The sequence below is a fragment of the Scatophagus argus genome, chromosome 7, assembly GCF_020382885.2.
Source record: "Scatophagus argus isolate fScaArg1 chromosome 7, fScaArg1.pri, whole genome shotgun sequence".
In the NCBI taxonomy this organism is placed as follows: domain Eukaryota; kingdom Metazoa; phylum Chordata; class Actinopteri; family Scatophagidae; genus Scatophagus; species Scatophagus argus.
Window position 1 is genome coordinate 18,448,854 of NC_058499.1, and position 25,317 is coordinate 18,474,170.

The 25,317-nt window shown below is 42.0% G+C and overlaps 2 protein-coding genes across 7 annotated transcripts in view; both read left to right on the forward strand.

The window, feature by feature from the left end:
* hipk2 (homeodomain interacting protein kinase 2) overlaps positions 1-20,375 on the forward strand; it is a 70,815-nt gene extending 50,440 nt beyond the window's left edge. The window contains exons 5-15 of one of the 3 annotated variants that reach the window (XM_046395473.1): positions 446-532; positions 4,014-4,198; positions 4,325-4,487; positions 6,752-6,977; positions 7,681-7,802; positions 10,689-10,819; positions 11,721-11,900; positions 12,066-12,389; positions 12,899-13,143; positions 13,273-13,433; positions 14,080-20,375. In XM_046395473.1, coding sequence (XP_046251429.1) covers positions 446-532; positions 4,014-4,198; positions 4,325-4,487; positions 6,752-6,977; positions 7,681-7,802; positions 10,689-10,819; positions 11,721-11,900; positions 12,066-12,389; positions 12,899-13,143; positions 13,273-13,433; positions 14,080-14,544 — 2,289 coding nt within the window. In that variant the 3' untranslated portion in view covers positions 14,545-20,375. The remainder of the gene's footprint in view (positions 1-445; positions 533-4,013; positions 4,199-4,324; positions 4,488-6,751; positions 6,978-7,680; positions 7,803-10,688; positions 10,820-11,720; positions 11,901-12,065; positions 12,390-12,898; positions 13,144-13,272; positions 13,434-14,079) is intronic. The other 2 variants (XM_046395474.1, XM_046395475.1) reach the window with 2 other exon arrangements.
* A 1,099-nt stretch (positions 20,376-21,474) lies between these two features.
* The window catches only part of si:ch211-1e14.1 (UPF0606 protein KIAA1549), a 37,439-nt gene continuing 33,596 nt past the window's right edge, over positions 21,475-25,317 (forward strand). For 2 of the 4 annotated variants that reach the window (XM_046394843.1, XM_046394845.1), the window contains exons 1-2: positions 21,822-22,068; positions 23,087-23,383. In XM_046394843.1, coding sequence (XP_046250799.1) covers positions 23,251-23,383 — 133 coding nt within the window. In that variant the 5' untranslated portion in view covers positions 21,822-22,068; positions 23,087-23,250. The other 2 variants (XM_046394847.1, XM_046394844.1) reach the window with 2 other exon arrangements.

Genomic DNA, 25,317 nt, shown 5'->3' on the forward strand with positions numbered 1-25,317 from the left:
AGTGCTGTGTCTGCTCATGATCTTCTAGTGTCTTTGATATGTGAAGCCAGACCTCTTCACATATGTTGCTTTGCTTACTGTAATTAAAAATATCAATCAGGAGATTTCTGCAGTCAGTACAGATTAATATGTTTACCTGTGATTATACTTGTCTCTGAATTTTTACATAGTTTATGTGTCTGTGCACTTGAATAAAACTTGTGCACAGCTTAGATTCTGTATATTGTTTCAGTGATATGGTGTGTGCCTCCACATGCAGTCTCCCCCATCTACCCTGGATGTCAGATTAGTGTTTGTGTGCTACCCCGGGGTTGCTCTGAGGGCAAGCCGACTCCTAATGCACATCAACAACAAGAGGCAGTAATGAGCCAAATGTAAATAGTGCGTTTCCAGAGGGGAAGTGTGATGGGATTTCAGGAGAACATCTGCTTCTTGTCTCCCGCAGACCCCAGAGGACCATGAGGGTGAAACGGGGATCAAGTCCAAGGAGGCTCGCAAGTACATCTTCAACTGCTTGGATGATATGGCACAGGTATGCTGTTTCAGTATCACAAAGCTTGGCATTTCTCTTCCCATAAATTGAACATTTTATGTATTTGCTTTTTCTTCTGTATTTTGTTTCAAATACCTTCACCTGTCTTGCATTTGAAGCCTCCATTGATGGGTGTACTCAGGTCCCGGGTCAGTTTGATCCACCATATTCCAAGAATTATCTATGAGATATTTGAAATCATTTAAAATATTTATCCTGCTAAGGCCTGATCTCCAGATGCTGTGTAGCTCTGCTGCAATATAGAATTTACAGAGTGAAATGAAAGCAGCTGTTCAGTGAAACCCCTCCTCAGTTCTGTCTCTGCTCTTCATTTTGCTTAACCGCTATCTAATAAGTTACAGGCAGATATTTGAGCTTAACATGTGGTGAGGCTGGTTAACGTGTTTTACATGTACAGTTTGCTTTCTTATGTAAGCTGGAGGGAGTGTTGTGGCTATGTCTTCACTTTGTACATCTATAATACATGTAAGCACATAGAGGGCAAGGGTACAAAATGTTGCACTCTCTCACTCCCCGCTCATTCTCACTTCCTTACAGGCACACACACACACACACATACACACATTCCAAAAGGTTCCCACCAGTTTTCCAGACCAGCTCAGCAGGACCCACACCATGTTGTGTCTGTACGACTCATCTGGTTAGCTCCTCTCCCTCTGCAGCCCTGCGTGTCACCTGTGAGAATGTGTTTGTTTAGAAGATCTTACATAATCCCAGGAAGTGACTTTTACCGCAAACTTTTATGAGGAAAAGCACTGCTACTGAACTCAGCTACATGTATTGTAACTTTCCTCTATGACTCATAGTGAATTCGCTTCACCATGGTGGGAAAGTTCACATGTAACCATGACATTTTGATAGGACATGCCTGACGGTGTGATGATAGTAAGGGTTGTTTTGTTCACCCTCGCTTGGCCAAATACTGGTTCTACTGGCAGTTATGGCAGCAGTGATGGAAAATTACAGTGTTTTTCCCAGGGTCCTCTGAATCTGTGACAGCGTTCTCTTGTCATCATGCACCTCGATCCTGCCTCTGATAATGACAACCTAAGAGATAAGAGTTAAGCAGGTGAATTATTTCTTTTGGAATATGTCCATCTCTGTACACAACCAGTAGCTGCCTCTGGAAACTGTCCACATGGATACACAACACATGTGGTGACTGAAATGATGGAGACAATTATGGTTGTCCAGTTGCGCCTGGGGCCGCTGTCAGGCCTGTCTGGAATAACATGCAGTCGGCTGGGAGAAGATAGTATCGCTGCCTGGACTTGTTGAATTTACAGTTGCCACACAGACACACACATACACACACACTCACACACACAACGCATGCAGCACCGACTTTAATGAAACCAACCTGCTCTGGTATGATATCCCCTGGGTCATCTCCGTCTCCTACTCTTCAAGCTCTGAGTCCCATCTTCCTCTCATTGTTGTAGCCAGACTCAGCTTACTACAAAAACACTGAGGAGATACAGCAGAGCTGCACAATCTTAGTGTGGGAGAAAACTGATTATTTTACCCCGTCTCACTATCCCGACCATATAAACAAGTCAGCATTGTGGACATCTGTCTCCACGTGTATAATGGATGATATAGCTGAAGGCTCTGAAAGACAGAGGGGCTGGGTGCCAGGAAGAGATAATGAACCTCCTTTCAGTCATGGGAAATGTGGGGAGGCTTTAGTCACAAGTATATCTAATTTGAGTAAATCAGAGACCAACTTAACAGCAAATGCCGGTCCCCGCTTGAGGCCGGATATACATGGGAAGAAGGCCGGCAATGCTCGAAAATGGATTCACTTTGATCTGCAATCCTTCAATATCTCTGTCGATCGGAGCGAAGCCATAGCGAGTGGAGCAACATGGTCTTTCTTTTATCACTTGCACTCACAAATACACTTTTCCTTTTCTCTACTCCTCCTCCTCCTCCTCCTGAGGAAATCAAGTTTATGGGTAAAGCTGCTCATGTTGTTGAGCTGTGCAGAAGACAGGCCTGCATCCAGCAAGCCTTGCTCCACATCTCCTGAGGCATAGCCCAATCTGTCTCTCTGCTTGACATCTGCCAACCCTGCCCTTATGCCATAGTGCCATGTCAGTGGCACAGATGTGGCTCCATAAACAACCATTGACATGCAAGTCATGCAAGGCTGACCATGTTAGTCGAAGCCTTTTAAGTCCTTTATTTGTGACCATTTTCATTTTAACTCAACATTAGAAAATGTCAATTTTTTCCGTTTGCTGTTATTGAAAGAAAATGAAGCATGAAAATATCATATTTTCTGTCTAGCGAATTCATATTACTTAATTTAAAGGATGATAGAAAAATTGTTATCCCTCCTCAGACCTTCTTCTTATCTGGTCTGATCACCTCATTCAACTCCCACCTGCTACGCATGTATCCAGCAAGCCGCATACATTTCTCAAAGTCATCACTTCCACCAGCAGAGGACGATGTGATTATTTCTCACCTTATTTTGCAGATTATTCCTTTATCACAGCCAGTGGAGATGGCAAGCAGAGAGGAATGGTTACAGAGCCTGAATAAACTGCATAGAGAAAGAGAATTGAATCAGATTTGTAGTGTTGACTGGCAGCCCATCTGATAGCCCCTGGAGCAGGCCTACAGATAAGCGCTGCGTCTTTATTAAAAACAGGCCTGCTACCTCTGCACGGCAGGCACAATAAACAAGGCTGTCTGTCTGTTACCACTGTCCCTGTCTCTGTCCTCACACTCCCTGACAATGTGCTTGCTCGCATAAGACCAGACTTACTATATCATGACCTTGTCCCACTTGCTTCATTTGTCACCCCACATGACAACCCAAAAGTAAACCCAGTCCCCAGAATTAGTCCCCTAACAAATCAATTTTTCCTAGTTATGTAGCTTTTCACTGGAGCAGAAATCTGCTTTGCACACTATTTATTCTCAAACCTAAGCCGCAATGTTTAATACAGATGAAGCAACACGATGTTCCAGGGCAGCTTCCCAGAATTGCCTCAGAACATATTTAGGTTAAGTTGTCTCATGTCAGCTGTCTCAGACGCGCTCACAAAATGGTGTCCTTTGTGAAAAGGTTTTTTTAACGACCAGCCAACGGCGGTATTTATTGGCCTCATGTTTGTTTGTTTTTTTGTTTTCACATCTCAGGGATAGATAAAAATCTCAGTGAAGGCGCCAAGAGATATTCCAAGTGGTGCTAAAAATACAAGTGCAAATGTTTATAATGTCACTGAGGTGCAAGGTTATCACTGGGCTTTATGACACACGCACACACACACTCACACTCACGCACACACTCAAACTGACACCCTTACTGATGAGGCCTCGTGAGTATTAATAGGCCTCTGTATGTGAACAAGATGTCTTAAACATTACAGACCTTGAGCACTCAATCAGCCCTTGAAGAAGCATTTGAAATGCTAAGACACCTGTGTGTTTGTTTTCGTGCCTCCAGGTGAACATGACATCAGACCTGGAAGGGAGCGACATGCTGGCAGAGAAGGCTGACAGGAGGGAATTTATCGACTTGTTAACCAAGATGCTGACCATTGACGCAGACAAGAGGATCACCCCTATTGAAACGCTCAACCACCCCTTTGTCACCATGTCGCATCTCCTCGATTTCCCGCACAGCACACAGTACGAGTCGAATGGGCCAATTTGTTGTCGTTGTTATTTATATAGTCAACATTTTGAACAGTGAAATAACATCTGCCCCTGTCACAACAAACAGTACTCATACCTCCTCTGCCTCTGTATGTGCAGTGTGAAGTCGTGCTTCCAAAACATGGAGATCTGCAAGCGTCGTGTCAACATGTACGACACGGTCAACCAGAGCAAAACGCCCTTTATCACGCACGTGGCCCCCAGCACCTCCACCAACCTCACCATGACCTTCAACAACCAGCTGAACACTGTGCACAGCCAGGTAAAACTGGAAAAAAATAAACATTCTTCCTCACTCAGTATGCTGTTAGGCAACCGCAGATAGTGAGCTTTTACGCTACCAGATGCAAGTATGTAAATCACTTTATCTATGGTTTATCGCATTTTCACAGTAGGTTCCACTAAAATCACGATGGAAAAAAAGCAGTTGGGTGGAAATAAAAGTGGAGATAAAAATAAAAGTCTTATGCGACCTCTAAAAGGACATACCCATTTGGAGAACGCTGCATATGTAACACGTATGTGAAATGTATAAATCTATGTATACATTAATGCACATGTATCACAATGGATAATTAACGCACAGCTGAAACCCTCAAGCAACAACATGAAAGATGCATCTTACTTACAGTCAATGCTATCTTTACCAAATAGCTGTATTTTAAACACCAAAGTGTCAGTAGTTGAACAGCTTAGCAGCCTGTGAGTGGCTGTTTCTCTCTTCGTTCTGTTTTTTCTTGTCCATTCTTCTTCTCTGTTTTCATGCTCACTGGCCTGCCTTTCTGCCTTGCTGCATGTATATCTGTCTGCCTGCATTTCTGTCTGTGCCCCAGGTCCTGTGGGATTGTCACAAAGTGCTGATTACACACATGACAAGCCCCACTTCCTGCTTGCCTTGCATTCTGGGGCTTTCAGGCCTTAAGAATCCCCTTGGCCAGGCTTCCTCTCTTTTTCCCTCCTCACACTCCTGTCCTCTCCTGTCTTCTCTTCTTTCCTCCTATTTCCCTGGGTTGAGCCTGTGGTGCTTTACCGCTCCGTTCCCGCACGGTCTATGAATCGAAACTGCTGACTTTTGGCTCATGCCGGAATCACTGAGTGTCGGATTGCAAGGTTTTCCAGATTGTGCTTAGTTACAACTCCAACACAACACACACACATACACATGCATACACACACACACACACACACACACACACACACACACACACACACACACTCACAGCCCTCTCTTTTGTAAACAGAGTTCTTTATCACCAACTATATCGAGCCAGCTCACACTGTGTAGCATGCGACAAAAACCCCATCTTGCTGTGATTTAAATGGATTAACATTCCCTCAGCTTGTCTTTTCTGCGCCTTGCTCTCAGGGCATATAGACAGACTTAAGTTAGTGATTTATTCAGCTCGATCCATTTGCAAGGCTGGAATGCATCTGTGGCTTGTATTTCGCTGCTTCCGTGCTTGTGTAGCCTATGATGAATGCCACAGTGCCATATTGATTATGTTCCCTCCCCTGGTGTTCATTGAACACACTAAAGAGAGCAAATGAAAAATGAAAGCACTGTCTCTGTATTTTCCTCCGCCCCTATGTACGCTTAATGAAAGAGCTAAAATTAGACAGTGTCTTGTGGAGGAAATACTACATATGAGCTGAGCAAACGGTGTCTCTTAAAAGCATTTGTTTGTACCTCAGATGTTCCAGGGCAGTCTTAGCATTCCACATGTCTTATTAATGGTCAAGACATGCTGGAGTTACCTAACCTTACATAATTATAGAATGACTGTTGGCTTTGAAATATTACTCTCGTCAGGCGTATTGATTTGGAAGGTAGATAATGAAGCTGTGACATGAAATGTCAAATTGTGCTGCTGTTCGGTATATTGTCTCAAACAGACTTATATTATGATCTCCTTATGATTTCAGCACTCATCATTTAAGTGTGATGATGAGGGAGATGCTACTGTTGCTGTGTGGTTTATTGTTATTTTTATTATTATTTATTATTGTATGCAGAGCATCAATAAATTCATCTTCAGCAGACTACATTTCCTGTCCAGCAGTCCTAAGAAGTGAAGTTTGTTTTCCAGTAAACACTGTAAATGATACAAAATTACCAAAATGTCCGTCTAACGGTGGTATTTGCACTGGTGGCATTTTGCTCATTACTGGCTGATTAATCTAAGAACTATAGAATTGATTGCATCTCTCTTCGCGTTCTTTCTCTCCCTCTAATTAATCAAATCAGCCTTCCTCATGTTTAAAGACACTTTCAAAGCAGTCGTCCAATTTTGTTATTCTTCCATCGGCTCTCATTAGTGGTGGGTGCCCCACCATCCATCTTCTTGTGATCTGGTGGTTGTTTTGCATCTTTGTGTGTCCATTATTTTGTTAGAATATTGTTATCTTTCTGTTTTTAACCATGCCTGCTGCTCAACCCTTCCCTCTTTGGAACACTTCCACTATCCGGTCATTCCCATCAGTACCTCCACTCTCATGACTTTTATTTTGGTCCCATCATTCCTTTAGGCCACCAACCTGGCTCCCTCCTCCACCAACAATGCCACCCTTTCCTTTGCAAGTCCTGATGTCTCCATACTAAACTACAAATCTGCACTCTACCAGCCCTCCGCTGCCTCCATGGCAGCCGTGGCCCAGAGGAGCATGCCCCTGCAGCCCGGGGCTCCTCAGCTCTGCGCTGCCCGGCCTGACCCCTTCCAGCAGGCGCTCATTGTCTGCCCACCTGGCTTCCAAGGTAAGGAGGTCTGACCAGTCAGTATGCATTAGTGTGAATGGATCGAGTGAGATTTGGGTCATCTGTGCAAAGCATAAGCTCTCAGCAATGAGCAACTGCACTAGAACAGGACATGATATCAGGATAAAAAACTACTTTCTGGTAGCATACAAACAGCAGTCAGTGTAGTCAGTTTTACTTCTGTCACTGTGCACAAACAGACTTCCCCTTTTTTCTAGCTTTTTGTCATTTGTTTTGGAGCTTTAGCCTAGCAGCCCACAGGCAGTGTCAATCATACCATACTAACAGTGATTCAATAATAACTTGATGAGGCAAATAATCATTTGAAAGGAAATGACTTTGTGTAATTCTTACTCACTCCCCTTTTGTCCATGTTAACATCGAGAGGGCAGGAGAGGTCCAAGACATTCTTCTGTTTGTTTATTCTATCTGTGGAAAGGCTGATAAAAAAAAAATTTCCATTATCAGAAACTGTCTTTATACCATTGCCATGACGACTGTTTTTATTTTTCTAAGTATTGTGTTGGAACACAGCAGAAGAGCTCAGACATATGTTGAATGCAGATCAACCAGATTGCATTTACGGTTTAGCAAATTATCTGATCTCAGAAATTTGCAGATTGCATTAAGTTGTTTATAAGTGACAGATAGGGATGGCATTGTACTTATTTGTTGACATCCTCTGTCTGTTCTTTGTGCACAGGGCTGCAAGCGTCCCCATCCAAGCACACCAGTTACTCCGTGCGGATGGAGAATGCTGTTCCCATAGTGACCCAGGCCCCAGGTGCCCAGCCTCTTCAGATCCAACCTGGACTGCTGACACAGGTAGGAAGAGATTTTAGAAAAGCAGCTATATAACTTCAAAATTAATTCTGGGGGAAGACAGTTGATTGTAATGTCTCATCCCCAATTGTCAAAAACCGACTCTTTGGGTTGGTGGCTCTACAACAGTACTTGCCAGACTTGGAATAGCTCACACTGAAACAAAGCTCTCTGCATCCCTTTTTTCATAAGCCTTCACTAAGAATAGTATCCGTCGATGGAGGTTGGAAATCATTCAATGTTCGTGACCCTGCCCCTGCTGGCAGCTGTTTTTTCCTGAGTGCATTCAGCCCAAGCTCTCCTTTGCATTGCTCCCTGCCTTTCTCTTGCTCTCTCCTGTTACTCACCCCCCATCCCCCCCCCCCCCCGCTGCTCCACTCTCCTGGAGGCTGCCATGGTCTAATGCACACAAAGGCAGGAGCCTTTCACACAGAGAAGGCCTTCACTGGGGCCTGCATAGTGGAGCTGGAGCATTAGCTGCTAGTGTACAGTTGTTAGAAGTAACAGAGAGTGACTGTGCATCACTCTGTCTGTACACACACACACATAGACACACACACATGCTGCAGACCACTTTCGTTGCCACACCACCTCTTTCCCTATGGAAATTTCCATGAAGGCTTTAAATATCCCTGAGAATCCAGGGAGTTTGAAGCACTCCCTTATCTCCAGTTAATCATGCAGTAGGCAGGCAGGCAGCAAAGCTCTGTGTGTGTGTGTGTGCGCACGCCTATGGTGGGTTAATCTGTCAGATACCAAATGGTGATTAGCTCCAGGGTTGTGTCCAAGTCAGGCGCTCCAAATTACAGGCCTCAGAGGATCCTGGGAGGTCAGGGGAAGCTTGGATGAGGCTCTGCATGACCACAGAATTCACAGCATCACCGGATTTGTGGATATGATGGCTCTATCAGGGGCAAAATAAAATAAATAAATAATGAACATCTATGTCTTATTAAGGGAAACGCCAAATTACATGAAACTATTTGTCAGTCATGGCTCAGACATTGCTGCCATGCTCTGCAGATATTCACCTCTGTCTGCACACATGTTAAACAAAGACAGGCAATAGTTAACCCAAGCAGATGGTTTATATAGGCCAGCGAGCAGCACACCTAATAACTGGGTGTGTGGTGCGTGTGTGTTTATTCCTTTACTGTGGGAGGTCTCACAGGCTTGGCTGAGTCGCTGTTTGCCTCTCGGTGGCATTCTCCCCACCTGCGCCTTCACCCACCCACTGCTCACTGTTGCCCATGCACCCTTTGCCCACCTTGGACCCATGCAAGTTTAGCCCCAAGCTCCCTGGGTGTACAGAGAGGGGGCAGATTAAGGAGGCTCCAAGCAGGGAGGCAGGGAGACCAGCAAGACCTTTATCTGGAGCAGGAATGCAGAAAATGTGGAAACAATTGGGGAGTGAGAGCTGGGGCTTTCAGAGCCCCGAGGTGACAAAGGGTTTTCACCCAGGGAGTGTAGGTCGAAGTGGGAGGTGGTGGGCTGCTGATAGTGATGGTAGGCTCTGAGAAGAAAGAAAACTGCCTCTTAACTGGGTTACCATTTCAGGGCAGACAGGCTGGTTACACAACGCAGACACTTAGTGAGAGAGGCATGTGAAGTGCCAGGAATGGAGATAGAGCAAGCAGGAGGTGGAGGAGCAGGAGATGGATGGATGTATTAGAGCCTCTTAATGGCATGTTGATAAAAGGCCTTGGATGTTGTCTTAGATGTGAAGACCATCACCAGCTCCAGAATGTTCCATTAGAGATGTCAGTCATCAGTGCACAGACAACACAGCCCTGCTGGCCTGCTTATGCACCCCTGCAGCACTCCAACCACAGCCTGGTTGGTTATAGGACTTGCAATGTGCCTCAGACAAAAGCAATTCAACTCTCTCAAGCCTGCAGACAGACTACAGAACAGCTACTTTGTGTCAGAATAAAATGAAAACCGACAGAGCAAAGCAGAGATGTGAATACAAAGATAAAGATTAAGGTAAAAAATAAAGTTGTCGTACTGTATGCACAGATTATCTGCTTTGCATTTTGCACGGTACCACCCTCCAGCTCTCTCTCTCTCTCTCTCTCTCTCTTCCTCTATTTAACGTGTGTGTGCTGCAGCACATACTGATGGCATTGTAAATAGATGTGCAAATGGTATTAAAGGAACAATTCATTAGCCCTGACATTAAAGTGCTAATCAATAGAGCTGCATTAAACTATTAGGGTTACACACACACAGTAACACATAAACACACTTGAGCATGCATGCACACACACTCATTGTGGCACGTCTTCGGGCATATTATGCCTGATACTCCTCCTGTTCTGTATAGGAAATACAAAATAGCCTCTTTCACAGCAGCTTGAATAGGCCTACGAATTTAATTAGAACATAGGTTGACTTGACTCAAGTCAAACACGATAATCACACTGACATACACACACACAGACACTAACTCATACACATGCAGATAAAGAAGGAAGCTGCTCTACATCTTTATGAAGTCCCGGTCTTATCTCTTTTGTCAATGGATGTCTCCTTGAAGCTGGCAGAGTTCATGCTGCTTGCCCAGTAGCTTGTTTAAACCAGCTGTTATGCACTTTTAAAAACATATTGTAATTTATCACAACACCCTCAAACTTCAATGAGTTCTCTATGGTCATGCATTTATAATGTTTAAGCTGAAGGACACAAATTCATCAGGCTAATCATGAGTGAATTTGCAGTCCTGTGACAGCCTTCATGAAACAATTTTAATAAAATTCATAATTCAGCTATTTTGTTACATGGCAGCTGACTGTTTTTCTGCCTTCTCTCTCTCGTTCAATCTCCACTTTTCATCTTCTCCTCCTCTTTGTTTCCCCCCCCCCCCCACTCTGTGTTCTCCATCCTCAGCAGGCCTGGCCCAGCGGCACCCAGCAAATCCTGCTGCCTCCAGCCTGGCAGCAGCTCACCCACACATCAGTCCAGCATGCCACTGTCATCCCAGACTCCATGAGCAGCACGCAGCCTCTCGCCAACTGGAGGTGAACAGCACTTCTTTACCTTCAGCTGCTCCCTGCATTTATTGATGTCTGAATATTGTGGCCAATAGGTTCCAAATAACCTTGTTTTTTCACGGAAGGATTTTGTTGGATAAGTAAATTTAACACAAATGTGACAAGCTGCAAAAAAAGCATTGATGTTTATGCATCTATCCTCAGGGGCAAGTCTGACGTTCAGGTCACATAAATTGATTTCAAAGGCAAGCAGCAGTTTCATGGACCAAAATGGTGCTTTAGGAAGATAGTATGACACAAGACTAATTGATCTAGTCTGATCACAGTCCCCTCATGAAAACTAGCGCTTTTTTAAGAGCAGATTTACCTCAGAGAGATGGTATACATGTGCATGGAGAGACATCATGTCGAGTATAGCCCGTCACGATAAATGGATGGATAGATGGGAGAAGGCGATCTGCAGGGAGATGAGAAGGATGCAGGTATATAATGTAATGTGAAGGGCTGCTGGGGCCACGTGTGTTCTCAGATTCATTTGGAGCTGGCCATCTGTGACTAGACATCTCCACCCCCGTCTCTCCCTCCCTTCCTGTCCAGTGGCAGCTCTGTTGTCCTCAGAGAGATGATTGGGAAAGTGTCGCACTTCCTCTGCAGAGCTATCGCTCCACAGCTGCTGGTGTCAGCTCCTCTGCCCTCCCTTTTTGCTCTCTCCCACACTTGCTCCCTCTCCTCCTTTCGTCCTTTTCAAAAAAGTTAGCTGCTGCCACCCACTGGCTTCTGTGAGAACTACGTATCCTGTCTTTCTTAATGGCCCACCAGCTGTCATTATTATGCTTATATTGACATATTTTTCAGTATTTGATGCTTTGCTGTTTTATGTGCAGGTTTCTTAATTGTTGTAGTAACACAAAACTGTATTATGTTTCAGGAATTCTCATCCTCATGGCAGCCATTATAATCCCATCATGCAGCAGCCAGCCTTACTGGCTGGCCATGTCACGCTCCCATCCAACCAGACGCTCAATGTGGGAGTGGCGCACGTCATGAGGCAGCCCTCAACCAATAACAACTCTTCCAAAAAGAACAAACAGCACCAGATGTCTGCCAGGTACCCAGAACTCCCCAGACTTAGGTTAAATCATCATGATGGCATCTGCATGGCATCCCAAAAAGATCATGATGTCTCATAGCTTTTGATTTGGAGTTAGATCTTCAGCATCTGTGTGTTTTGTCCTCTATGAGATATTTACCCCTTTGTCTGTCTTTGTACAAGGAACGTGTCAGCCTACGAAGTGTCATCCTCTCAGGCAGTACTGTCCCCTCAGCGCTCCAAGCGGGTGAAGGAGAACACGCCCCCACGTTGCGCTGTGCTACAGAATGGCTCGGCCTCCAACTGCCCACCCCCACAGGGCTGTGGGGGTAGCGGGTGGGGATCTAGCGAAACAGAGCAGGCTTCCAGTACCACCCGAGACCATCAGCACCAGCACCATGTCCCCAGACAGACTATCATCATCCCTGACACACCCAGCCCTGCTGTCAGCATCATTACCATAAGCAGTGACACAGATGAGGAAGAAGACCACAAACAAAACAACAGGTGAGTTCTGGCTTTTAATGGATTGATTGAGTGTGATTTAGCTCAATTGATACAGCCTAAGAAGTTAATTGTCGGGGTTATCAATCCTTGTCATATTACTGTGACCTGCAGCTGAATTTAAAGGTTTTCAGGCTTGTCATTACAGAATCAGAATTCCTTTATTTATTACAATATGACTTTTCACAACAAACACAGGCGCACATGTGTCAAAGACTCCTGTATGGTGTGATATGCTGTACCAAAACACAACATAAGTAATCACAAATCAGAAAGTAAAAGGAAGCTAATTAAAACAATCTTAGTTATGGAGTTAGGTTCAGGGTCTATGCTGTAGGTAGCACCATACAAGATATAATTAAAGACAGGATGTGGAATCTGATATTGATAAATGCAGTGAAAACATTTTACCTATAAGCCAGCACATGTAATATTATAATACTGATAGTTTTGAGTCACTGTACCTGATTTCTCAGACATGTTTCTCTCTGATCCCCTTCTGTTTCCTGCAGTTCATCTTCAAAGCAGCGGAAGAATGTCATCAGTTGCGTGACAGTCCATGATTCGCCAGACTCTGACTGTTCCAGCAACAACAGCCCCTACACCGTAGAGCCCAGACCCCCCAACAACAACAGCTACGACACAAAGACCACCATCCTGGATAACTACAACAATGGGAACCCCCGCACCATCATCATTCCCCCTCTCAAAACCCAGAACAGTGAGGTTCCGAGTGAGTGTGAGCGTCTAATACCAGGTGAAGGACTGTGACAGATTCTTTCCAAAACTAAAACTCAACCTCTTGCATCAGCTAGTCACTATTTTGTTTTTGAGTATCAAAGTTGCCGATTCATAATTAACCAAACTCATATCCTCTCTTGAGCAGATGCAATGAACCATCAGAATTCAGCTTACAAGTTCAAATCCTCCAATGGAGTGGTGTCTGGCAATAATCACGTACCAGGGGGCATGACTGGAGGTGGATCCTACAGACAGCAGCGCTCAGGGCCTCACCCCCTCCAGCAGCAGCCTCTCAATCTCAGCCAGGTATGGTGAAACATGTGTTTTCACTCTTAGTGTGTTAATACATGTGTATGAAACCTGCAGGTCTGTACGTTGAATATGAAGCTACCACTGCTAGCCAGTTAGCTTAGCTTAGCACAAGGATGGGAATCTGTGGTGAACAGGTAGTCTGGCTCTAGTCAGAGGTAACCTACCCACCTGCACCTTTCAAACTCAGTGATTAACATGTTACATGCTCTTTGTTTAATCCATACAAAAGCCAATATGTAAAAAGACATGTTTTGGATTTACATTTACGGGATATTTCTTGGCCGGGTGCAGTCAATGTTGTGTTATCCTCAGTCAGATCCAGACTAGCTGTGAGCCAAGTTTACAAATTTTAAGCTAGACTAAACTAACCAACTGTGGACAGTGGCTTCATATTTAGTGGACAAACATGAGAATTATTTTTTATATAATTATAAAGTTTTTTTTTTTTATCTAACTTTCTAGAAAGCTTTTTTCCAAATATGTATGTGAATTTATTACTTTGAGCTTAGCATTTGTGACATTATCCAGTGGATTTTTTTTTAAAGGATTCATACACTTCAGAAGTGATATTTAAAACTATAAGGCTTTCTATTTTCCATATAAAATTAACATTCTATCCTTATATCATGTCCTCTTCCAGGCCCAGCAGCATATGGTAGCTGAGCGAAATGGAGGTCATCGGCGCCAGCAGGCCTACATCACCCCAACCATCGCCACTCAGGCCCCGTACTCCTTTCATCACAATAGCCCCTCTCACACGGGCAATGTTCATCCGCACTTGGCTGCCACACATCTGCCCAGCCAGCCACACCTCTACACCTACACAGCCCCTGCTGCTCTGGGCTCCACCGGCACCGTGGCCCACTTGGTGGCGTCACAGGGCTCAACGCGCCACACAGTTCAGCACGGAAGCTATCCACCAAGCATTGTCCACCAGGTCCCTGTCAGCATGGGCCACCGCGTTCTGCCCTCACCCACCTTGCACCACAGCCAGTACCAGGCCCAGTTTGCTCACCAGGCCTACATCAGCGCTTCGCCCGCTTCCACTGTCTACACTGGATACCCGCTGAGCCCCACAAAGGTCAACCAGTACCCTTACCTCTAGAGAAGACACTGACTGTCACTGGAGAGCCTGACCCAGCTCTGCTGCTTCCCGGAACCCACTCACCCTGAGCCCCGTCGACATCCTAGACATCCTTTCCTCGACCTCAGACATAAACAGAGACAGAGGAACATGCAATCCTCATGAAACTGTCACGTATAACTTGAAGATGTAACAACATAGAGAAAGAGAAGATAAAAGATTCACAGCCTCTCTAGAAGGGAAAGATGGGGTTGAATTTCAGAGGGGTAGTGTTCAAGATGTTTTTTTTTTTATTTTCTTTTCTTGAAAGGGCCAGTTTTTGCTTTTATTTGTCTATTTTTTTGCTTTACATTATGAGGAAAGTAATGTCTCATTAGTTTTACAGGGAAAAAGGCCTTTTGGGACAGTGGAGGTTTTCTGATTTGATTTCTTTTATTTTCCCCTCTTAAATTTGGGAAGTGACTGTTGAACAGGGGTTACTGACTGGAAGTTCGGAATCCCAAGGGATTTGGGAGAAGGTGAAATACGGAAACCTGCTGCTCTTCAAAGAAAAAAATATTGATGGCCTTGAACTGTCTTACTATTTCCAAATCATTCATGGTGTGGGGAGAAAAGAGAGGCAACTCCCCCCACTCCACCTTCTCAAGCTGAGGAGGCTTCTGGAAATATAACCAACAGAAGACAACAAACTTTTTAGTGTATTTATAGATATTTTTTTCCTTTATGTTTCACCTTTATGACAATACATCAGTTTTAGCTAGGTGTCTTAGCTGGGCCCCGTTCTTAGAATGTAGCAGTCTGCACCTGTTTGTTTTAAGAAGAAAACTTTTTCCGAAACCAATAGATTTATTTGTTCCTCTTTTTCAATGTGATTGCACAAAGTGGTTATAATAACATAGGCATGTACAACGTGATTGTCTGTGTGTGCTACTGTCAGCCATGCGTGTGTAGTCCACCTCCTCAAAACTCTCTTCAGTCTGTAGGTTTTGACTATTGTTTCCTCGTAGTGCCTTACAGATATAACAACACAGTTTACTTGGCTTGGATCCTGAAAGCCACAAGAGACTATAGCTATACTTAAAGAGACAAATTTCCCTGGTTTGACATCTTAGTTGGGGCAGTTGTAGCTCTCTTCCAGGTGTAGGCTCAGCCCTTGCTGTTTCTTGTCCTTAATGATGGCATACTATAAGAGATAAAGATTAATAACAGAGTTGATATCATGCTGAACTATTTTATTATGTGTGCATGAGATAACTTGCCTGGGGTATGTACCAAAGTCATAGATAAATTCTTGTTACATTTGCTCTGGATATTAATGTAAATATGAAAATGTACAGTAGAGCTGTAGCTGTAAACCTCTATCACAGTGTCACCCAAAATGTGGCTTTAGTTTGGAAAAAAAAATTTTGTTTGTTCATTTTTTTTTTAATCACGCAAGGGATTTCTAGCATTGTGATTACAGAGCAGAAATATTAGCTCAGTCTTCATGTACAGAGAATGAGTTACAGTACAACGTTTGAGACACAGTAGAAGTCGTTTTTAAGGTTAAAAGCTAGTCCGAGACAAGGGCCTGACAGAAAGTGATGGTTGCCATGAGAGTGATTCTGTGAGGCTGTGAGGTAGCCAGGCTGCAGCGAAGAGACAGAATATGGAGGGTTGTTTGAGAGAGTTACTGTGTAGGCACGAGCGAGGGGTCTGGTTGAAAGCATAGGGTCAGTTTAGGTAGGGACTGTGGAGGGCAGGGTGAAACTCTCTATCTTAAATGGGACTAAAATGGTAGCAAGTTGGCACTGAGCAGGTTGATAGTAACACTGAGCCCGGGTGGTTGGTAGGAGCCGCGGGGGCACTACCTTACCTGAATGCACACATAGAATTGTGATGTGAAACCTTTTGTTTGTTGTCATTTTGTTGCTGTTGTTGGTTCTCCAGCAAAGGTAATTGGAAGTGTTGAGGTACGGGTAGCATCTTAGAGCTGCGAGAACAGAGCAGAATAGAACAGAAGGGAAATGCTACAGCTTACACCTGGAAGGGCACCTTGTGGCCAATTTGTCGTCACTGTCCATTTGTCTTCGAACCAGGTACACCACAGACATCGTCACGTCAGCCGAACGGGATACCTGAACGCTTAGAGAACCAATAGGGCTGTTGCTTTGTTTGTTTGCTGCTTGATTTAACAGACATTGTTGTTTTATTGTAGCCAATGATACAAATAATATCCTCTGTTCATTAAGTCCTCTTGAACGTGGGCACATGAGAACCGCTGGTGGTTTAGTGAAAGCCTTCCCCTCTCCTTCATGGTATGCCATAGTACTTGCATTTGAAGTGATTTTTTTTTTTTTTTTTAACTTAACATTATCTTGAACTTTTTGACAAGGCTGTAGTACATGTTGTGTTTATTTTTAGAGACTGTTGCAATAATTCTTGTGGATGTTTTATCAGAGAGAGAGAGTGTGTGTGTGTGTGTGTGTTTTTATTATGTCAGGCTCATTTCTATTTTGTAACCTGGGGGCTGATGTACAGTTATATTTAGTATTCCATGAAGGCGGGTGCACCTGTGTAAAGTGTTGCAACACTGCTAATGATATTAAGTGTTGACTTGATGATAATCTAGTGGGGCCCTCATAGACAGACTCTTTGGCTTGAGGATGCCACACCCAGGTTTGGAATCCAACAATCTCTTAAAAAATTTCTTGTTGGGCCCCAGAGTGGTTTGTCATCCTGGTACTCGTTTCCCCAAAGCATGCAAGCCTCGGGTGCAGGCAGTCCAAGGTGTGATTACGTAGTACCTTGCTGGTTACATCATTCTTCTCTGCTGTCTTGTTGTCTTTTTATTTTATTGTATCTACTTAATTTCCTCTAGGTCATTGGGGCCTAAGCACACATGCATAAGGGAGATGATTTTCCATTGAAATCTTTTGGCTCCTCTGTTTATGAGACAGACTACTGAAACATTCCACTGCTGGAGGGAATTTGGTGTTACCCATGTTTCACTGCTGTCTATTCCCCTCTCCTGTCAGCAAGGGGATAGCATTGTCACATTCGGACTTTTTTGTTCCTCCCACCAAAGAGTTCAACAAATTGATCGTGGACAGCAAAGCACCAGTACAAGCAATCCTCCGCAGCGTTGTTAGAGCAGACAGGCAATAACTACTGGTCTCATCTTTAAATGCTTTATAAGTGCTTTTGAGGACATGTTGTTTTAAACCTAGGCAAAATGCACACGTGCATACAATGTACAAGTACACAGGGAGGATTTAACACACTCGGTGCATACAGCACAGTCATTCATTTGTTTCGAATTTGGACGTTCTAGTATGAGAAGAGTTGCAGTCTATTCTATTTAACTTCCATTATTCCTCACACTTGGCCCCCGTCTAGACTGAACGATCAGTAATTATCTAACCTCTCTCCAAATTGCTAAGCCAGTCATTTTTTTACATTGTTGATGTTGTAGCTTTATCAGTGTTGTATGAAAATGAATTTGTAAAAACAAAAAAGTGGTTTTCATTAGCGTGCCATGGACTAGAATGACCTGTAACAATGAATTAATCAAAAATGTACCAACTATACCTTTAAAAGCATGGTCACCTGCACAAAATGAATGTAATATGTGACCTGTGACATCTGAAATGGCTTTAGATCTTTCTCCGTGGGTGACCATTCATTTCATTTCATTTCTTCACCGTTTGTGACCATGCATGATGCAATAATATCTGATCTCCAGCAAAATCCCATGTATAAGAAATATTGTAAAATTAAGACTATTCTTGTGATTTGGGGATATCAAATAATCACTATTTTCTCAAATTAAACATCCAGTTAAGAGTAGGCCTGTATGCGCAACATTGTGGAAAATGACTTGATGTGTGTGTTACCTTTGTCTGTTGCTCTGTTTCACATAACCAATGTTTTGTGTTTTATAAGAAAGGGGAATCAGAAATGTGAGCATTAACTTAGACTGAGTGACCTTATAATTACCAAAATGTGCTTAAGTAGAGTGTAAAAATGTTTTGTGTTTTTGAGGTAAGCATAGCCTTCCCAGGCTAGCAACTCCATTGTTAAGAGTACTGCCTTCCAAATAACTAACAGTATCTCCAAAGGTTTAAGGTGACATTTACATTAAAGTAACTAAGGCAGTATCTCACTATCTGTGACTCAAACTTCCAACTGTGCTCAAGATGTTATTGTGAATACTCCTCCTCCTGGAGTTTTGGAAACACTGAGAAACATTCCTCAGAGCAAGATGGCGCACTGTACTACATTAGTCTTCTTCAGGCAAACTCTACACTTCAAGGTGACTTGAAGCTCAGCAAGAAGTGAACAGAAAACCCACAACACCAACCCCCACGCTCATACAGTGTAAACCATTTGGCAAAGTCGCAGCTGCTTCCCAAAGTACAAAGGGGTTAGGAAGAGGTGTTAGGTGGATTAATCATGAGCTGATGTACTTTCTGTCACCAGGAAATTCATAATCTAACTACACAAGCATTCTTAAAGCCCTTCTGGATGAGAGTGTATGTTTTTATTTTTTCAACCTTTGTTGAGGAGATCTGCTCCTTTTGCTGGCTATTCCTTGGATGAATTCAGGGTGAGGTGGTCAAGGTTTGATGCCATCACTGATATATGGTGTCAGATGATTACAATGTTTGAATTTAAGAACCGAAACTGATTCAAATAAAATTGTTTTCCTACTATCTTCATTTATTCGAATTTGAATAAAACCAGGCAAGGATATGGATTCATTTGTGCCATGTGATATCCCCCGAACTGCTGTGTTGTAAGAGGGTACGCCTGACTTTATATGACTGAAAAGTGTAGCTATTCCCATCTTACTTTCAAAGACGTTTATGTCCAAACATAGTTATTTTTGTGGTGTCAGTAAATGGAATCTAGAAGTGGTAGACCAAAGCTACATTCAAAGCCTGATTTCCCTGTTTACACCAGAAAAAAAAAAAAAACATCTTTAGCTAGAGGTCATGGCAAAGTCAAAATCTCTTTTGGTACATTCTCAAACTTAAAACAGCAAATTAGTGTAGCTCAGTTTCTCAAAAAGCTACTTGCACAACAATATTCATGCAAGTGTATGTTTTTTAACATTTTCTAAAAACCTAAGAGTGCATCAAACCCTGACCCCCTTTCGTGTCCATTGCTGTATGGTTTCTCAGTGGTGTAAAATCTCATTCTTTGTCGATAAAGCTAATGTGTGCTGCAGTATTTTCTAGTATACTTCTCTGTTAATTGTCTTTTCTTATTTACTTTATGTTTATTGGAGTGTAATGTCTGATTATTTCAATCTGTTGATGTAGCGTTCTACGTATACCCTGTTCCTTAGCTTAATATTATTAAGTATGTTATGAGAATGGATATTTTACTGGCTTTATAGAATGTTTAAATAAATATAATAATGACAATAAGAAGAAGGATTAATTAAACCTCCTAACAAGTTGAGTACTTGCAACTAAGCGCTTGTGTTACCATTATGATGTTGTGTGCTTCTCTTAATCATTTTCATTGTAGAAAAATGGAGTGAATTTATATTAGGCTTCGAAAAAAACTAATGATAGCATTGTAAATTTTACAGGAGGATTTTAACAGGCAAACAGCTTCGTCAAATAGAAGAATATAGTTATTTTAATTGTCCTCTTTACTAACTGTAGGGTGAGAAGGGGCTCGCGTTGTGGTGAACTATGTTATAGCTTGTTATTCACTGTTACTTTTGATCATTTTTTCGGTCTCCGAGGTGAATCGAGTTATTAATGAGAATTTGTATGCTCACATATGCATATTGTATATGTGTAGAAATGTAATCACACTTTGTCTTGGATTTACATTAAACTGTTAAGTCACGGCAACTGTGTCCTCTTTTTTTGTGGTGCATTTGCGTGTGTGTGTGCGTGTGTCTGTGCTTGAAGCTCGTCGTGAGTGCTTGTGAATATTAACTGACTATTAAATTAAAATGCACAATAGTAAACAAATAGAAACTCCAAAATTACTCCAAAATGGCAAAATGGCTTTCACCTGTGACAACATTTAAAGGCCAGGCACAGTCATGCAGGTGTTTTCACTCACTTTCTCTGATTAGACTTTAGCTTGATGTTGCATGATCCACCATGGTGTTGAGAGCAGAGTAGATTTATTTCTTCAAGCTGTTTGAAACATGTTTTTCTCTTTGGTGACAGGTGGATCTGTGGTGAAAGTCTCATTGAAATGGCCCTAAGCAAGACATTATATCCAGTAGTGGAAGTTTTCTACTCCCTACATAAGTAAAAATGAACATACTAGTAGATTTAAATTACTATGGAAACTAACAAACTATAAGAACAAATACAAAAGTAGAACTTTGTGTAAAGTACCAAAAACAAGATAAAGTAATCATAATACAGACGCATGGCCAGTGGTTGTTATATATTCTATTATTAATACTAAGTCACTGATGTATATGTTGCATGATATTGAAATCGTAGCTCAAGGTAGAGATATTTTATCAAGTTTTTAATCTGAAAGGTAGTTAAGTTTATGAATGCAGTGGAGCAGAAATAAAGCAGCATAGGCTAATAATGCTCAAGTTAGGTAGATGTACCTCAAATCTTTACATACATAGATAATAGTCTTTATTAATACTTATTTACATTTCACCACAAACTGAATCACTGGCAGCTCTTTTATATAGAATTATCAAGTCATGTTTTGAAAAGGCGTAAGAATTTTAGTATTTTATTGTATTTATCTCTACAGAGAGGAGTAATAAGATAGAACTGAAACCCAAACTATCTTGGCATCAGCCAGTTAGGCTTTTCTGCCACTAGGTGGCGGTGTGCACCAAAATATTGATGCATAAAATGAACACTGACGTGATTATGTTCGTATCGTCTCCATTTATTTTCAACAAACTGGTGATGGTGGGTGCATGCATCACTCAGTATATGTGTGCACCCTTGTTGTGTCTTGTCAGATGTTAAGTGTAAACGTTTATATTCGTCTAGAGATATTGGTGGAACGAGTAGAACACATAGCATTTGATTACAAGAACCAATAGAATATACCAAAAAGGAATCCTTGCAGAAAATAGATTGTTAGATGGATTTCTCTCAGCGCGACGACAAGATAAACTCTATTCAGCCAAAACTAGGTTTACACTGGTATATATGGTCTGGTTAAGTGCATCATCCTATGAGGCAACGTTGCCGTGGAAGCCGCAGACGCCAGTCTAGGGTGGCCAACCTAATTTTGAAATCCCACTTTAACAGAAAAGCCCTGCAGCCAATGAAAGCGGGTTTCGATAAATTGGAAACTAATCAGATCATCCAGGGGGCGGGACTAAAGCAATCCTCAGGACGAGAGAAGGTAACTGCTACCAGGAGAGTGTCAGATGAAATCCAGCGAGCAGCTAGTGCACAGTTCATTTACACTGAAATAACTTGAAACACAGGCAGGTGTTTGCATGAAGGTTAACGACGAAGCCTCAAACAAGATTTTATTCCATCTACGGATATTTTCTCGTTACCCAGACAAAGGAATTGATAGAGTTGGGGCTCCCTCTTTTTGGTAAGTCTGAATGCGCAACTATGAGCAGGCTGACAGGAATGGCTGGGGAAAAGGAGAAAAAAATCGTGTTATGTGTGCACTCAAAGCTAGCTTTAGGAATTATTACCAAAGTATTTTAGCTAACCCGCTGTGTCACCCAAATGAGGGATGTAACCTGCTTTGTCCAGCCTTGTGAAGAGCCACATGACATAAACTTGGAAGTAACGGAACGGGATGTAGGACAAGAGACTGTACTGTATCATGATGAGACCGTTTGAGAGAGCGAATGAAAGCTAGCAATACAGTCGGGCTGATGAAGTCTGTGTGTCGTCCTCTTTCTGCACTCTTCTCGTTACACGTTTATGTCTGTCTATATGGCGTTGGATGGCATTTTAGTTTATCTGATAGGGTAAGTCCCCATTTGCGTTTATTTGACTGATGACTTTGTTGTCCATTTGCACGAAATGTTTTAGAGTTCTTTCACAATATAAAAACACAAGATACCCTTGTGCACAGCCCTCAGTTTGTTTTTAATTATTATTTAATTTAACATAGGATTTAGAGTTTTTTTGTGATGACGCTCTATTTTTGTGGACAGATGCAGGTTTTGTGTGAGACATGGTGAAAAATTAGTCCAACACAGCTCAAATCAAAATCAATTGCTATAGTACGTGGATCAGTCAGGATGTCGTTGAAGATTTACCAATGAAGTGATAAATATAAATAGCCAATTTTCTCTGAAAAATTGTCGGTTCTAGAAGAATTTTCTCGTTCCAAGAGACACATCTTTCCCCTGCTCAAATGAGCCTGAATCTGTTTTCCTAGATGCTATTGTTGATGTGTGTTTTGGGAATATCACCACTATCATATAAAGGGTTTGAATAAATATAAGTAAATAATAAATAAAGTAATACATAAGAACATATAATAGAGCATGTGCTTACTGTATGTACATTTCAGTTTATGAGTTGATTAATGGAGTGATGGTCAAGTAGTAACAATAAATGTGGTTGCTCTGTTGCTCTTTTGTTTTCAACAGCCATTCTGCATTGCAAACACATGGACACGTGGAAGGAGGGTCTTTAAACTGAAGAAGAACAAACCAGGCTGCTTAAAATAACCCAAACCTCGATTTATCTCTTCGGAATGAATCTTCTTTTGGTAACTGGGTGAAATGCCTTGACCTTACTCCACCCCCATACCATGGCAGGTTTAGTCTCCTCTGTGGGTTTGGTGGTGATGCTCAAGGCTCTAATGCAAGTCCATGGCCTGCATGCAGTGTTTCTGGGGATGACAGTGTTGGCAACAGTGATTGCTGCTGACTCACCTTTTGCAGGTAAGAGGACACCTTTCAATGACTCACACAACATGATCCACTAATTTGTACAATGTGTTACGTAACTGAAACAGATCAATAACTTGTACAGTGTGCAGTTGGCTTTGAAGAACAACACTGACAAGTAGTAGACTAAATGTTAAGTTCAAGTTGCACTGGTAAGATGATAAGCCAAAAACCCAAATTAACTGTGGGGATAATTTTAAAGAAAAAAATGCCAATAAAGCTTGCCATTTTTGGTATAAGAAGGGCGAAAGAGTGAATATGGTACTTGTACAATGCTAAGGTCTATATATTGTAACACAGCACAGCATCTTCATGGTATTTGTCATAAATCTAACCGAATAAGTGTGTAAACTGCAATAAACTTCAAGTAAATATGAATGCTATGTAAACCTGTTGAATATGTGTGTGCAATCAGAAGCGTGAATGGTATTAAGTACATTAGCACCACCCACTATGACAAAATGGAAATGATTTAAGATGCTGGATTATTTACCCAATATTGCCATATGTGTACTGATAACATGATCAATATATATTTTTTTATATATATATATCATAGTTATTGTCAGTATCGATATAGAGTGACTCCCTTCGGATAGAGAGAAATCAGAAGTCTGTTACCCATCTGTCCTGTCTCTGTATTCTATATCCAGTTTCATTATATATATTTATTTTTTTCATTTACTTTTCCTTAGAATAGGTTAGCTGAGCATGAATGCTCATTTTCTGCAGTACTTCACACAGATGCACACAGTCACATCTAGGAGATGCTTTGTACAACCACAGTCTTGTTTGTGGACAACAGAGCTGCACTGAAGCAGTTGGGGTCATTACGTGCCTTGCTCAAGGCCAACGCAACTAGTGACCTTCTAATTGTAAGCTTGCTGCTTTAGCTTTCAGGCTACAGCTGTCAGCTCTTCTATTTCAATCTTTTCATTCTCTCAATAAAAAGAAATGTGACCAAATAAATATATAATAGTGCATATGTAGTACTGAAACCAGAAAGTCTGTGTCTGGTAGTGTATCACTTCATGGCCTTATTGCCTTGATTTTCAGGTGAACAGAGTCAGGGCTTTTGCACGACCTTGACTAGTAGTGATATCTATAATGACGACACTTCAGTATTTGATTCAGAATTTTCACAGGAAGAGAAATGGCTCTATCCCTGTGTAGGTAGAGACTGAAGAGTTAAGCCAGTTTCTAGTAATTAGAGAAAGAGAAAGGGTCTAAAGCCATCCACTTGATGGGTGTTTACCCAAGGCTTATTTTTATTGGTAGTGACATGATCCCTCCAAGGACCCCCCCCCACACACACACACACATTGCTCAGGGATACAAACACTTTTTAAGAGCAGCCAAAAACTCATGATATTACATTGTAAAAGGATTATGTAATAAATTCTGGGATGAAAACCTTGTGCAGAAATCTTAAAGTTACACTCTTATCATAACACATCCATTCATCCATTAATTTGATGACCAATAATGTGGGCTACCTGCTTTCTTCAGTTTTCTGCTAATCCATTTTTGTGAGGCTTGTTATAAGAGAACCCAACATGCCATAATGTAAGCAATTTCATTTCATAAGGTGGAAAGTTTTATATTTTTGCATATATTTCTTAAATGTTTCTGCCATTTTGCATTAGCTCATCGTTTTCAATCAGTTGTGTTTACTAACTGGTTTATATTTAGTCCTCCTGTAGAGATGGCTCTCCTGAAGCGAGGATGGGCTAGTATCAGGAGTATCCCGAGTCACACATTTCATGTTGATTTGTTCATGGCAATTAATTAGCAGGCTGCTGAATCTGTTTTGAAGAATGGAAAACATTTGGAGTTCAAACACATTTTGTTCGTGCTTTTCATGTTCTGTATGTTTACAGGAATAGTTAATTTGGAAGTAAGTCTTTGGAATGGGTTCATCAGGGTTA